At 46.1% G+C, this 14328-nt stretch overlaps 2 protein-coding genes across 2 annotated transcripts in view; one reads left to right on the plus strand and one right to left on the minus strand.

Annotated features, from left to right (window-relative positions):
* Positions 1 to 19: 19 nt before the first annotated feature.
* Positions 20 to 10687, plus strand: CSRP3 (cysteine and glycine rich protein 3). The gene is made up of 6 exons (XM_048948768.1): positions 20 to 150; positions 3200 to 3343; positions 6871 to 7039; positions 8381 to 8516; positions 9182 to 9275; positions 10045 to 10687. The coding sequence occupies exons 2-6, from the start codon at positions 3232 to 3234 to the stop codon at positions 10122 to 10124; spliced, it is 591 nt and encodes a 196-aa protein (XP_048804725.1). The 5' UTR covers positions 20 to 150; positions 3200 to 3231; the 3' UTR covers positions 10125 to 10687.
* Positions 9287 to 14328, minus strand: part of ZDHHC13 (zinc finger DHHC-type palmitoyltransferase 13) — a 44895-nt gene continuing 39853 nt past the window's right edge. Inside the window, 1 exon segment of the mRNA XM_048948765.1 lies at positions 9287 to 9786. Coding sequence (XP_048804722.1) covers positions 9782 to 9786 — 5 coding nt within the window. The 3' untranslated portion in view covers positions 9287 to 9781.

Here is a 14328-nt window from a genome sequence, read left to right on the forward strand (position 1 = left end):
CAGATCCCCAAAGCCCTCTCTCCTTCCCCTCCCCTCCCCTCCCTGCCTATAGGGCCAGCAGCAGCAGCCCCTGCATTTAAAGAGCGCAGGAATCCCTCCAGTTCAATCCTTTGAGGCAGAAGAGAAGAGGGAGGAACACCAAGCTACGCTGTAAGTACAGCACGTGGGATTCTGCTAGCATTTGATATAAGGGCTTGGGTCTTTTTTCTATCGGGGTAGAAACAGCATGAATGCGTACAAAATACTGCGCCCGAGCTCAGCTGTGATGGCTTAGACTTGGTACAGGAGCACAGGCAGGAGAGAATGATGTGGAAGGAAAAGCTGATAGAACAGCATTAGGTTTGGACAAAGGAATGGCACCTTTGTGCAGCAGGACATCATTTCCCAAAGCCATGAATCGTGCTGGGGGAGAAAGGGTTGGGTTTTTAGAGTTTTTGTTTGTTTGTTAAGTCACAACTAAATATTTGGTTCCAACATCAGGACATCCTGAATTTGGAGATGCCAGCTTGCATTTCTCCAAAAGCATGCATCAAGGAAGCATTGAGCAGAACTTCGTATTACTATGCAAAAAGCAGTAACAGATCATGGGGAATGATACAGACAAAATCAGAATCTTCAGCCAGGAGTGTTGGCTTCCTTCAATCAGTTTTGCCCACTCCATACCACATCACTTAAAACCTCTTGCTTCCAAAGGGTTTGCAGAACCCTCATTTTCCCATGTTGGCAAGGAAGATGTCATCCCTTTACCCTCATGGTGTGGGTGAGGTGAGCAGCACTGTGGGGGAGCTAGATGACAGGCAGTCACAGGATGAGACAGCAGCAGCAATTAAATACCAGGACCACATTGTGACCACACTGATGCTTCCCACAGACAGCTATTGGGATAAGAAATTTCAGTGTGGTCTTACACAGCAGTTTAATTTGATATTATTGTTGTCTGTTACATAAGGAATGATTATTTTCATACTTATAATTGATTCAGGCCAAACATCTCACACTAGGACTACAGCAGAGCTGCAGCACACATCCCAGAATGCTCACAGAAAGGTTTTACTGTGACTTCTTCCTCCTATGGCTTCCCATCAGGTGATGCCAAAGCAGGATGGAAAATGTGTGTGCATGCCCTGTCATGTTACTATAATTAGCTGAGGAGCAGTTGTTCTTCTGAGAGGTCTAACCACAGCCCACAACAGCACAAGGCTCACTATCAAGCGCTATCAGCCTTTCCAAGGCTACTTCTTTTTCCTCCTAAATGATGCAGTGAGAATTAGTTTCCAACAAGGATTCTTTTGTCACAGTTTCAGAGACACTGCACCTCTGAAGGGCACAGCTGGTCACCAGAGGTGCAAACCACTCTCCTCCAGGACAGCTGTCGGTGCTGCTCCAGCTGTACAGGACCAAAAGAAAACACTGCAAAGGGAAAAACCTTTGACTTTTCGATCATAAAACCTTCCCCTCTCATTTTAAAATGGTTGAAGCATTATTTTGATTGTTTTAAAGGAAAAAAATGCTACTGATAGAAACACACTTAAAAAAAAAAAAAGAAAAAGAAAAAAAGGATACAAAATGGCAGAATGAGATAAGATTTGACCCTCGTGAAATATTTATCGCTGTTCCTTTCCACCCCCCCATTTAAAAGAAATGGGAAAAAGACTTCGACAGTGCTGTTTCACAAAAACATTCCTGAGGAAGAAGAAAACAAATTTGTAATCCATTCCTCCCATACAGTTACCTCAGCTACATCACATTTCTGCTTCTGACTCGTTACACTGCAGATAAGCACAGCTCAAGGCAAGCTGGGGTTTTCTCTCCCATGCATCACTAGTGCTTCATAGCTGTAAGAGCAGCAAGGGAACTGACTGATAGTGTGAAACAGCTTAATGGCATGGCTGTTCTACAGCAGCTAAGGTCAGATTGAGCTGAGATGGTTCCATCACAAAAATGAGAGGCTGCACCTTGTGGCACAATGACACTGTGCTGCCTACCACAGGTAACAGGGTGAGGCTGCACTAATAACCAGAATGCCAAGGAGGATATACTTGGAGATGCTCATATCTTGACCATCAGTGTTTGATAACAGTGCAGATGTGCCTACCTTGCTGGGCCATAGTCCTGCCTTCCTTCTGTTGGATAGTGATGCCTTTTGCTGCAATTGCACAATCAGTTGGGTTAGTAGCCAGAACTAGCTCGAGGTTAAGCTTGTGGAGCTGGCAGACAGAAAATGTTTCTTTCTGAAAATCAACAGATGCAGCACAGAAGTCACCAAGATCATGACAGACAGGACATCGGTGTCCTGTGTACACATTAAGACCGTGGGTAAAACTCAAGCTGTTTTCAGTAACTGCTTTACATTACATTACTACCATGACAAACTCCACTCTTTTACATCACATCCCAGGAAGGCTTGATTCAGCATTCAAAATCCTTTTCTTAATTAAGAACACCCAGTGGTAGGTTTAATCAAATCCAAATGGGACCAGCAGACTTTGAAAGACCTATAATAAGAAAGTGACTGGTTTTCCAAGAAGGACAGAGGTGGCTCGAGCCAGGAGCTTCAACAGCCTGATAACAGGACGTGCAGATGACCAGATGACGTCCCAGACTTTCCAGAAACAGTGACTCAAATAAGAAAACAGAAGGGCAAACCGTAGATTGTAGCTACTCCAGCTGCATGATAGCACAATCATCAGGGGCACTTACTGAGCACAGTCTGGTGACCTACACTCAGCTCCTGGCTCTGACACTGTGCTCGGAGACACATGACCTTGGGCAAGTCACTCCCATAGCCACTGGAATAGGAAGCACAACTCTCTTTCTCTCAGATGTTTAGATTTCTAACAAATGACAAATGAAAGCCCCAGTCACTACTTTATGACAGCTGTGCATCAGAGGTCCTGAAGCTCACTGACCAACTTGGTTCTATCACAGTGTCCTCAGTAATAATGTCGTGTTGTTCAGCTTCATGGTGGAATTGGTTCAGATATTAACTGGACGGTGTGCGCAAATTGACTCACATTGACAGAGAAAATTGCCATTATACACATCACTGAGAATGCTCAATGACAGTCTGCAAGTATCATGGTACAATTCACATGAGCAGATCCTAGCTAGGGGTTACCTGGCAATAGCAGTTCAAGGGAAATAAGTAAACAAATATCACTTTTTCTACTGGATTTACTCACTGAGTTTGATTTTCTAGGTACCATAAACCATAAATCTTCACATACCAGGATGCCTAACTGGGGAGGTGGAGCCAAATGCGGTGCCTGTGAAAAGACAGTGTACCATGCTGAGGAAATTCAGTGCAATGGAAGGAGTTTTCACAAGACGTGCTTCCTCTGCAGTAAGTGCAAAGTTAAAGCCATGTAATTCAGCTATTTCCACTACAGCTAGTATACTTCCTTTGGTACTCCTTGCATCCAAGAAGATTCGCAATGAAGATGCTCACACTTGTTCAACCTGTTTGCTCATTGTACATTTAGAGCAGGTCTTAAGACAGCCCAAGCAGTGTAAAGGATGGTAGAAACAACCAGCACCAGAGCAAACTTCAGAGAGGGAAGATTTGTGAGGTTCATGCATCTTACCACTGAGAAAGCTCAAAGCAGAGAGCAGGCACGCACTAACCATCCTCCCTGGAGAACAGCACAGTGAGACTGACTCTGGGCTGACACTCTCTAGGAACCTTAGAGATCCTATTTGGCCAGAGAAAATACTCCTACCATACACTGCTATGTTTATGGTACTGCCTTTGACACAGGGAGGGGAAAAAAGGGAGGGAGCCAAGACTTAACTAAGTTTGTTCAGCTGCAGTGTTTTAATTAAAACTGACTCTAGCAAGTCAGTTTCGAGGGCTCCTCATCTGTAAGGATAACTGGTTAAACCTCAGAGGCAACACTTGCTAAAGAAAAAAACCTGTGTCACATTCCTTAAGCAACTGAAGGACATAAAACAACCATAACTTCTCGATAGCATCATCCAGTTTTATGAAAGGCCAGTCTGCCACTCCTCATCAGTTCTCAATAACCCTTTCCCCCTGAGCCACATCTCTCTCAGGATCCTGGCTTCTCCTTTGTGAAGCACACACTAGATGTTTTTTGTTAGGGACACCAGAGTGCTAACTTTTGTCCCACGAGGTAGCACGCTACAAGTTTCAAACCAAAAAGCCTTCAAGAACTTAACCAGCGCTCTGGAGACAGAAGTCAGTCTTATTAGGGGACATTACTTTTATGGATCATCCCCCAAAATATCATTTCACACAGAAAAGTTCTCTCTATCAACACTATCTCTCACCACCATCTGCAAGTACCTCCAACCCACATTCCAGATATTCCCATTTCACTTACTCTTCCCCACACACCTCTGATGTTGGGCAGGCATCTTTCTCTGTGGATGAGCTTGCACTAGAAAAATAAGCAAGAAGGCACCATCAGTTCAACCCCACTCATCTTCAGTGAAGAGAATAAACAATTTGCTGAGGACTAAAGATAGCTAAATGCTTTGCAGACACTCTGAATGCAAACATGCTAATTATTAGAAAATCTTGAATTGACACATGCTTTATTCAGTGATACTAAGGTATATGAAAGGAAAAGTCAAATGAGTAGACTCTTGTCTAATAAAAATAAACAGCTGTTCTGTTGGGTCATAGTTAATGATATTTCCCTCCCATATAAATTCTCAGGCACCTAATACTGGAACAAGTTTAAGCTTCCTTTTTGATATAAATGATCTTTTCTAAATGGCTTGTGATAAATACCACACACTCATTAGGTCTACTGCTTTTGTTTTTTTCCCCATTGGACCCCTGAGTGTGAACTAACTCATCAAAAGGTCAGATACTTAAAAAAAAAAGTAATCCCAGCAGAATTTTAGGTCAAAAAATGAAGGATGCTGCAAAGCATGGGTGGTAACTGGTATGTTAATTGGCTTTCTTTTTCCTTGATTCATAGACACTAGCCACCAGCCTTGGACTGGATCCTTCAGCATCACATACCATGTTCATGGGCTTTTTAGTGAGTCAATTACGGGATTTTATTTCTCAGCACACACAAAAAATTGATATTCTCTACACCTGATCTCAGGTACAAAACCAAAATCAATTTAATTGAGATTATATTGTATTTGACCCACTAAAACAAACAGCTTTTTCAAGACAACCTGTTGGCACAGCAAGAAACTGACGAGCTGAATGATACAATCATGTCCCTAACTTCACCTCACAGACGTGTAAAGAGCTTCTTTCCAGTCAACCTTAGTTCCCATACAGCCTGCAGTTTGCCCACCTTGTTTCCCTGTCAGGTTTTGCTTACAGCGCAGCCGTGATGGACATTTGGCAGGATTTCATGCCACAAACCTGAAACCCCTCAGTGCCTGCTATCTGCTGGCAGGTGACAGGTCCCAAAGCTATTTCAACAATAGCACTTCAAGGGCTTTTGCTCCATCTGTTGTGGTGAATTGATACTCTACCCCTACAGTGACAGGAATAGAAACACTTTACTGCTAGAGTTTCCATCATCTCCTAACTCCCTCAGCAAACATAATTATCATCTCAAAGCTGAAGAGACAGCACCACAAAGTGATCGAGTTTGCACATTTACAGAAGCCCCTCATTTTATTCCTTTTAATTAAAGAGCTCCATGCAAATTGCATTCCCCTCTACACAGTACTGTGATAGAAGTAAAGCTGCACTGGTTCCAATATTGCCTTAGATCCTTAAATTCTGACTTGAGTGAACTTCCAGCTGTTTTCCATAGTTGTGCATTTCACAGGTTGGTGTTACATCACTCTCACAATTTATTTCCCGAGCTATCAGCACCCCTCAGTGGCACACACGCTTATTCAAAGAATAGGAGAACACTTTCCCTTTTACCATCCCCCTCCCATCCCTACCGATCACTGTTGATGCAGTGACTGATTTGTAAACAGTGCTACTTTTTTAGAGCATGCTACAGAACCCTGACTTTCTGTAGGCACTGGTCACTGAAAGCCTCATCTCTCTTGATGGGGTGGGGGCTGCCACGTACTCAGCTCCCAAAACAGCGCAGTGTATGCAGCCACCAAACACATGAAGAGTGTCACTATTATTTTTTCCCATTTGTTATCATCTCGGTTTCCAGGCGTAAGCAGCAATGAGATGCACTTGCTGGTAACAGAATTCCACTCATTGAAGGCTGATCAGGTTTCAGATCTGCAAAGCGCCCGAGAGAACTTAGAGACTAACCTGCCTTCCATGCCAGTCTGAGGAGAATCAGAGGACACGAGAGTGGCCTTAGCAATGTCTGTTGGCTCCAAGTGCCATCTGTGCCTCTCAGATAAAGGACACATGCCTACCAAGATCCCAGGCAAGCAGCTGCTAGCATTCCAGGACTTTAGGTCCATTCAAGCAGAGGCTAGATTTAAAGCAGTGACACAGAGGGTACAACTTGTACTCCACTAAGTGCATGGCACTGCCACGGCACGTTCTGTCCCCAGGTCCTCAGGACCTTTTCTGGTGAGGTAAGCCACAAAGCATTTCTCCGCAACAAGAACAACGAAGAGGGCATTCCTTGTGGTCTCAGAATTTCCAACACCAGAACCTTGTCATTCTGGACATCTAATGGAGCTGAAACCATCGGGTGTTCGGGGTCGCTTTTCCCCATGGCACTACAGCCCAAAGAAATGCAACTACATAAATAAAGAGTGCCCTGCTTGATTCTGACTGACCTCCACATAAAACTTCACTGGGTTGCTGCAGACAGAGCACTAAAGTTCCTTCCTCTCCTACAGTTTTGAAGATAAACAAAAATCAGCAACAACTGTAATTATTCTGACCCACATTCATTCATATTGGAATATGCAGATGTTTCATCATGCCCCTCTTCCTTTCCGTAGTGGCTTGCAGGAAGGCTCTGGACAGCACCACAGTGGCAGCTCACGAATCTGAAATCTACTGCAAAACTTGCTATGGGAGAAAATACGGCCCCAAAGGTGTTGGCTTTGGGCAAGGAGCTGGATGTCTCAGCACTGACACCGGGGACCATCTGGGCCTAAACCTGCAACAGTGAGTCCAACTCTACCAGCAGCACCATGTGGCTGTCTGATGCTACCTGTCACTCAGGGCTATTTCAGGTGTTCTGCTCTGCTCTCCCACCAACATGTAGCACAAGTAGCAGAGCAGAATCTCCCACAACCTTTCCTTGGTGGACATGGTAATTTACCAGTTTTCAGTTGTTATTTGCCACTGTGCTGGTACACAGTGGTAAAACCACATTCACCACAGAACACAAGGATGTTCTTCACTCCATTAGAATTAAGATACAGCTAGGTTTTACCGTTAGAGAAAGAACAACAACAACACCACACACCGTTAACCCTCCTCTCAACAGAGAAATAATGTTTCTAAACCCTCCCTGTGGCCTGTACAACTCTTACAAACACATGGAGGACATGACTGAACAAAGGCATTCCCTTGAGATACCATCTTCAAACAGCTTCAGCTGCATGTAATTACACCTGACAGTACATTTTTGTAGTATTTTTCTATTCTCAAATCTGTACATTTCAAAGCCAACATTTTCTGCTGGTATCACTGTAAAGAAACCAATTAGCAAATGTGCTGTGCAGGAAATAAAATCTGAACTGCTGTATTGAATTGTACCCCTTGTAAAATACACACCCAGTGTGGGCAGAGTTCTGTATCGAGAGCTGTCACATCCTGGTGACTTAATGACCTGTTGCAGTCCACCGGTCTGGTAATTCTAAAGTAGTTCTGTGAATGACTAAGCCAGCACAAAGACATAAGCCACAGGGTCCAGAAATACAAAACAAAGTCAATTGTCTGATGCTTTTGACTTCAGAACAGCTACAAGCCCTGTCAAAATCTTGCAGCAACAGAAAAAAACAAACAAAAAAACAAAAAAACACAACCACATGCAAAATCTAGAGTTTTTTTCCCCTCCCTTCCTCTTTCAAGATCTCTTCTATACTGATACTAGCAGCAAGAGTGGAGGTCCTCTGCTTGTTTTTCCTCATTGGCCTCTCAATAGAACAGAATTCACTTTTCATGATAGCAGTTGTCAACTTCATGCGCTGAGTCCAAAATGGGCAATAACAGCGGGTACAGCATTCATTTTTTAACTATGTAACACGGAGTGCAATATAACAGAAGGTCTTTTTGAACCAACATGATTTTCTGATTCTGTGACCCTTCCTTTCCACACTGGACTTGATAATCTTGGTGGTCTTTTCCAACCTTAATGATTCCATGCCCTTAACCAGTAAGAATGTTTCTACCCCTTACAAAACAAAACAAAAAATGAAACAACAACTACAAAAATCAAATTTCTAGAGTGAAGATAACATTTTGAGCAATGTTTTATAACACAGAAAACTTCCGTTTTAGAGGCTCACCAAAGTCTGCTCGCCCTTCTACACCAACTAATCCTTCAAAGTTTGCCAAAAAGATCGTCGATGTGGATAAATGCCCCCGGTGCGGCAAATCGGTGTATGCTGCAGAGAAGATAATGGGAGGAGGAAAAGTAAGTAGTTACTAAAGCACTAGGAAAAAAGAAACAACCAAATTTTTTTTCATGGTGATTAGCTAGAGCTAATCAATCCTTGAAATTTTTACCTGGTGTTGATAAAGAAAATATAGGGTTGAATAGCAAAATGTCTAACATACTGACTTGATTTCAAGTTGAAGTTATGCTTTGTCATAAGCCTTTTTCAACATTCTGCATCTTGTCAAGGTCTGAGGGACAACCCTTACCTTTCAGCTTCCACTGTCATCCTACTCACACCTCTTGGGATAGTTATAATTCAAATATATACCTGCATTTGCCACTACAAATTAATTAAAGAGATTCCATGACTAGAAAAAACCAGCACTGTGCGATATATGCTGGCCTTCTGCTCTAGGAACTCTCACTCATTATCTCCACGCACGAAGGATGTGGCCAATGAGAGCACTATCTATAGCTCTCTGATTTTTACCAGACCTCCATCAACAAGAAGCTCACTAGGTAAGATATTAAAGTGGGATAATAATTCGAAAAACTAATCTAAAAGTACTAAAATTGTAAGTCATAAACCCAAGAAGACAATTTTAACCTCTTCATGCAACAAAAAGCAACAGCTGTTTCTTGCATCTGCTGTAGCTGTGCATCTTCTGTAGCATAACAACAAATTGTCTTCATTCCCTCAGCCTTGGCATAAAACATGCTTCCGCTGTGCTATTTGTGGAAAGAGTTTAGAGTCTACAAATGTTACAGACAAAGACGGAGAGCTCTACTGTAAAGGTAAGAATTGTTCCTTGTAGACCCATATTACCATCGTGATTTGTGTTGCTGCATGCTTAATAACAAAGATACAGACAGATCTTTAAAGATCATGGTCCTAGTTGGTTTTCCTGCCACTAAGACTTCAAAAGTGATGCTTCCCCTATACTTTAATAACACAGAAGATGAACGCATTCATGCTGAATTACACACAGATATTCTCCTCAGATCAACAAATCTTGCAGATTTCTTGGAAAGAGCTCCAGGAGATATGCTAAGTTTTTATATCCTAGGCTGAACTATTGAGAATCCTAGAGAATACTGAAATTGGGCACAATTTGACAACAGCAAGAGATCAAACAAATGTATTTGGAGAAATACGCTGACCGCTACTAATATAGGGAAGTTGTGATAAATAAGTATGAGCATACTTGGCAATAGAGTCACACTGGATTGCCCAAGCAACCATAGAAAGTCATCTGCTCCACACTCTTGTTCTTCTAACCTCCTTTGAACATCTCTGATGCTCAGTCTGCATGGACAGAAGACCATATTTAAATAAATTGTTATTCAAATTTTAAATACATACTTTTCCAACTTCTTTTTCAGAAACTCAGATGCAACACGTTTAATTCAAATATTTTTCATTACTAGAATTTCTTGACACTTTTGAGAAAGACCACCTCAGATTTCCTTCTTTGTACTAACTTACCTTTGGAATGAGTACCAAATCCAAAAGCCAGTTGGGCAAGCATTCAGAACACTCTTGACCCTTTTCTTTCTTTTGCAGTTTGCTACGCAAAGAATTTTGGTCCCAAAGGAATTGGTTTTGGTGGCCTCACTCAAGTGGAAAAGAAAGAATGTGAGTGAAAAGGAGTGGATGCAACAGAGTCAACCTGCTGCTGATCTCAGCAGAAAATAGGTGTCAAGTAAAACAAAATCATCACCTACTGCTTATAACCTAGGACATTCATTAAGTAATTTCCATCATGCAGGAAAAACTCACAAGCTTGTACCTTAACAAATTCTTAGAACAGCTTAAAAAAGGTACACTGATCAAATCAGATTCACGTTTACCATAAAAGTGAATAGTGACAAGAACTTCTGTTCATGAAACACTGTTGCTCCTTACACTAGTATTTACCACAGTTCAGACTCAGAACTTAAGGAGTCAGCACACTGTCCCATTCAGACATACCCTATGAAGCACAAGGGTCAGAATCTACTGATCTAGGCCAGTTTCCTCCTAGCGTTTTGAAGATTTCAATGTTATTTCGACTAATGCAGAGTAGACATCATTCACTTGGACACATAGTTTAGAAGAACTTGAAGTTCACAGCCTTCAGAAGAAAAAGCAAGTTTTCTTAGAATACAGTGTTTCGGTTTTGTTATTGTACATTTTTCAAGCTAAATAAAGCACTCATATTGCTTCACATTTTTGTTTACTTCAATTTGCTTGTGCTTTAAGTCCCACGGTGCCACAACTACTGCATTTCAGGGGGAAGATGATACCTCCCATTCCTTACCTGCAAGAACTCTGTCTCATTACACTGCTTTATTCTGCAGTCAGTTCTAGACAGCACTGAACTTTGGTTTTCTGATCTCAATCTGCTTCCCTGTCAGTTTTTATTATGAAGTATTTTGACTCCCAACACACTGCCCAGCCTGCCATGCTGGAACGATGCTGCAGCCTTTGCATCTTGTGAATATGACTGATGTGGCAGCTGTTATAGATCTGTGCATGCCGGGGAGAATAGTTGTCTTTTCCATACATGCTAATACTTTCTATCATCTCCTTATCAATTTCCAGAAACTAACAGGGCATACGCACAAGCAAAACGTAAGGCAAACAAGCTTTTACTTATGGCTTTGTGCTTACCTGTTCTTAAACACTTCCCTGCTCATATATCTCACAAATCTGTTTCAACCTCTAAAATATTCTTAGAAGCATTAAAATTTCTGTTTTGTCACAAGTAAAACACCCAAATACAGAGCATCATTAGGTTGTGTTCACAATCTAAGATAACCACTTACAGGCCAATTTTGATATTGAATTTGAAGTCAGAACTTCCCCCTTCATTTTTCAAATGCAATTTTATTATTTGCAAAATAATACAAAGGACACTAACAAAGTTTCCAAATTTCGCCCTAAAAACAACCATTTGAGGAAGTGTATTTAGTGGCACCTTTTCAAATAAAATTTCAAAGTGTCAGCTCATGCCGTACATAAAGAGGCACAGTAATTGTTTCATATCCGCATCTGCTGCCCGTTACGCAAGGAAGTTTTAATATTTAGAACAATAAAGAAATAAAAACAAGCAGATTTTGGAAGAATATAAAAATTAACAAAACATCCAGTTTTATTTTTCCACAGACCACAGACATTCTGTCCGAAAGCAGCTGTTTGACCGTTTCCCTTGGGTGACAAAGCATAGCGCAAGCAGCTTCCTTGAACTTAACTAGCTCGTAGGGATGGTGAGATATTTCCTTTATTGGAATCTAAATGGAAATCACAATGAGCTGGGTGGCCTACTGCTTCTCTTCTCCAGTGCCAGACAAGTCCATGTACCGCAGCACCGCTGCAGGTCGTCCTACGGCCCAGCGCTGTGGAGGGCAGTTCTGCCCAACCCCGTGACGTCTCTACCCCCCAGCGCAGCTTACAGCCACTGTGCCCCAGCCTCCATGTTGAGCTGGGGCCGCGCCCCACAGCGCAGAGGGTTGCAGCCTCGCCCGCCATTATGAGCTGGGCCGGAAGGCCGCACCGGCCAATAGCTGCAGGCCGCAGCCACGCCCGCCATTTTGAGCTGGGCCGGAAGGCCGCACCGGCCAATAGCTGCAGGCCGCAGCCACGCCCTCCACTATGAACTGGGCCCGAAGGCCGCACCGGCCAATAGCTGCAGGCCGCTGCCCCGCCCGCCATTATGTGCCAGGCAGGCCCGCGGTATAAAAGGCCGCTGGCGCAGCCCCACGGCATTCACTGTCTGCACTGTCTGGCGACAGGGACGAGAGGCAGTGGGCGCTACGGGGTCAGGGGCAGCTGTCCTTGCAGACCCCAGCTAGGAGTGACCGTCGGTGGCCTTTGGCCACAGCGTTTGGAGGCCGAGGGTCTCCTCACATCCCCGTGACCATGCTGCGGGGCAAAGCGGGACGGGGCCAGGCAAAGAAGAGCAGCCGGCCCAATCCCCGCCGGGGCCCGGCACAGCCCCCCGCCTGCCCTGCGCAGCGGGAGGAGCGCGGGCGGGGGCTGGAGGCGCAGTGGGCCCAGCTGGAGGGCGAGCGGCTCCGCTCCCAGGAGCTGCAGCGCCGCTGGGCCGCTGAGAGACGCAAGCTGCAGGAGGCGGCACAGCGGGAGCGGCAGCTCCTGGCCGACCGACTGCGCTCCACCTGGGAGTGGCAGCAGGCGTCAAAGCGTCAGCGCCTGCAGGAGCAGAGCCGCAGGCAGCGGCATGCGGAGATCCGCCAACTGCTGCAGGCGAAGGCGGCCCAGCTCTGCCAGATGCAGCAGCAGCTCCAGCAGCGGCGCAACAACACCGTCCGCCAGGCACAGGATCTGCTGCGGCAGCTGGCGAAGGTGCTGCCGAGTGTCAACTGCAGCAGCGAGGCCCACCAATTGCGGCAGGAAGTCCAGCGGAAGCTCTGCAGAAAGTCAAGTGGAGAGCAGGCCGCCCACGTCCTGCGCCTGGAGCGTGAACTGCAGGAGCAGAGGAGACGCTTCCTGCATTACATCCTGGAGCACGGTGAGGGGCAGCCGCCCACCTTCTGCACCGGGCCCAGGGCTGCAGCCGTTGGGCCGTGCACCCAGCAAAGGCCGGCCTGCCATCAGGCTGCAGCAGAGGTGGGTGCTCAGGCTGCAGAGCAACAAGAGGCCTGCCCACCTGAGCACATGGAGCTGGAGGCGCTGCGGGCCCAGCTGGAGGGCGAGCGGCTCCACTGCCAGGAGCTGCAGCGCCTCTGGGCCGCGGAGAGATGCGAGCTGCAGGAGGCGGCACAGCGGGAGCGGCAGCTCCTGGCCGACCGACTGCGTTGTGCCTGGGAGAAGCAGCAGGCCCAGGAGGAGCAGCAGCTGAAGGAGTGGGAGCAGCGGCAGCGGGCGACAGAGACTCAGCAGCTGCTGCGCTGGAAGGAGGCCGAGCTGCACGCAACGCAGGAGCTGCTGGAGCGGGAGTGCGATGCGGCCCAGCACGTGGCTCGCAAGCTGCAGCAGCTGCTGGCTGGGGTGCTGAGGAGCCCCCATAAGAACAGCAGGGAGGCCTGCGCCATGCTGTCGGACATCCTCAGCAAGCTGGGCTGGGCGATGGACGGTGAGCAGCCCGCCCGTATCCGCCAACTCCAGCATCAGCTGGAACTGGAGAGGAGGCTGTTCGAGCAGTACATCCTGGGGCGCTGGGAAGGTGAGCCCCAGCACATGGAAAGCCACAGAACGAACTGGTCCCAGGACAGAGAGGTGGGCCACCACCGTGCAGAGCAGGGCTCCAGTCAACTGCCTGTGAAGGACACTCACGTCCAGGTGAGATGACCCTGAGAGAGTGGGGGTTGTTCAGCCCGGGGGGAGAAGAGGCTGCGGGGACACCACAGAGGGTCCTTCCAGTGCCTGAAGGAGGACTGGGGAAAGCTGGAGAGGGACTTGTAGTAAGGGAGGGTAGTAGTGATACAACAAAAGACAATGCCTTGAAAGTAGAAGAGGGCAGATCTGGGTGATACAGGAGGAGGAAAGACTCAGCACTGTGAGGGTGCTGAGGCAGTGATACAGGCTGCCCAGAGAGGCTGTGGATGCCCCATCCACCCCTGGCAGCGCTCCAGGCCAGGCTGGAGGCACCTTTGGACAACCTGACCTAGTGGAAGATGTCTCTGCCCGTGGCATGGGCTTGGAACGGGAGAGTCCTGAAGGCCCCTTCCTACCCAAACCATTCTGTTATTCTATGATTTTCTGGTTCTAGGTGCCAGAGATGGCCAAGGAAGACCTGGGGCTCCCAGGCAGCACAACCAGCGAGCTGCTGCTGCTGCAACGAGCCCTGAGCAACCTGGAGAGGCAGTGCCAGGCCCTGCCGGCTGAGAACCACCTGCTGAGAGAGGG

Source organism: Lagopus muta, chromosome 6 (genome assembly GCF_023343835.1).
Source record: "Lagopus muta isolate bLagMut1 chromosome 6, bLagMut1 primary, whole genome shotgun sequence".
Lineage (NCBI taxonomy): Eukaryota > Metazoa > Chordata > Aves > Galliformes > Phasianidae > Lagopus > Lagopus muta.

Excerpts from the sequence above, each read along its gene's own strand:
- CSRP3 (XM_048948768.1), top strand. The coding sequence starts at position 3,232 with ATGCCTAACTGGGGAGGTGGAGCCAAATGCGGTGCCTGTGAAAAGACA. Across the intron at positions 3,344-6,870 it reads CAAGACGTGCTTCCTCTGCA|TGGCTTGCAGGAAGGCTCTG; the intron begins GTAAGTGCAAAG and ends TCCTTTCCGTAG. Across the intron at positions 7,040-8,380 it reads CTGGGCCTAAACCTGCAACA|AGGCTCACCAAAGTCTGCTC; the intron begins GTGAGTCCAACT and ends CTTCCGTTTTAG.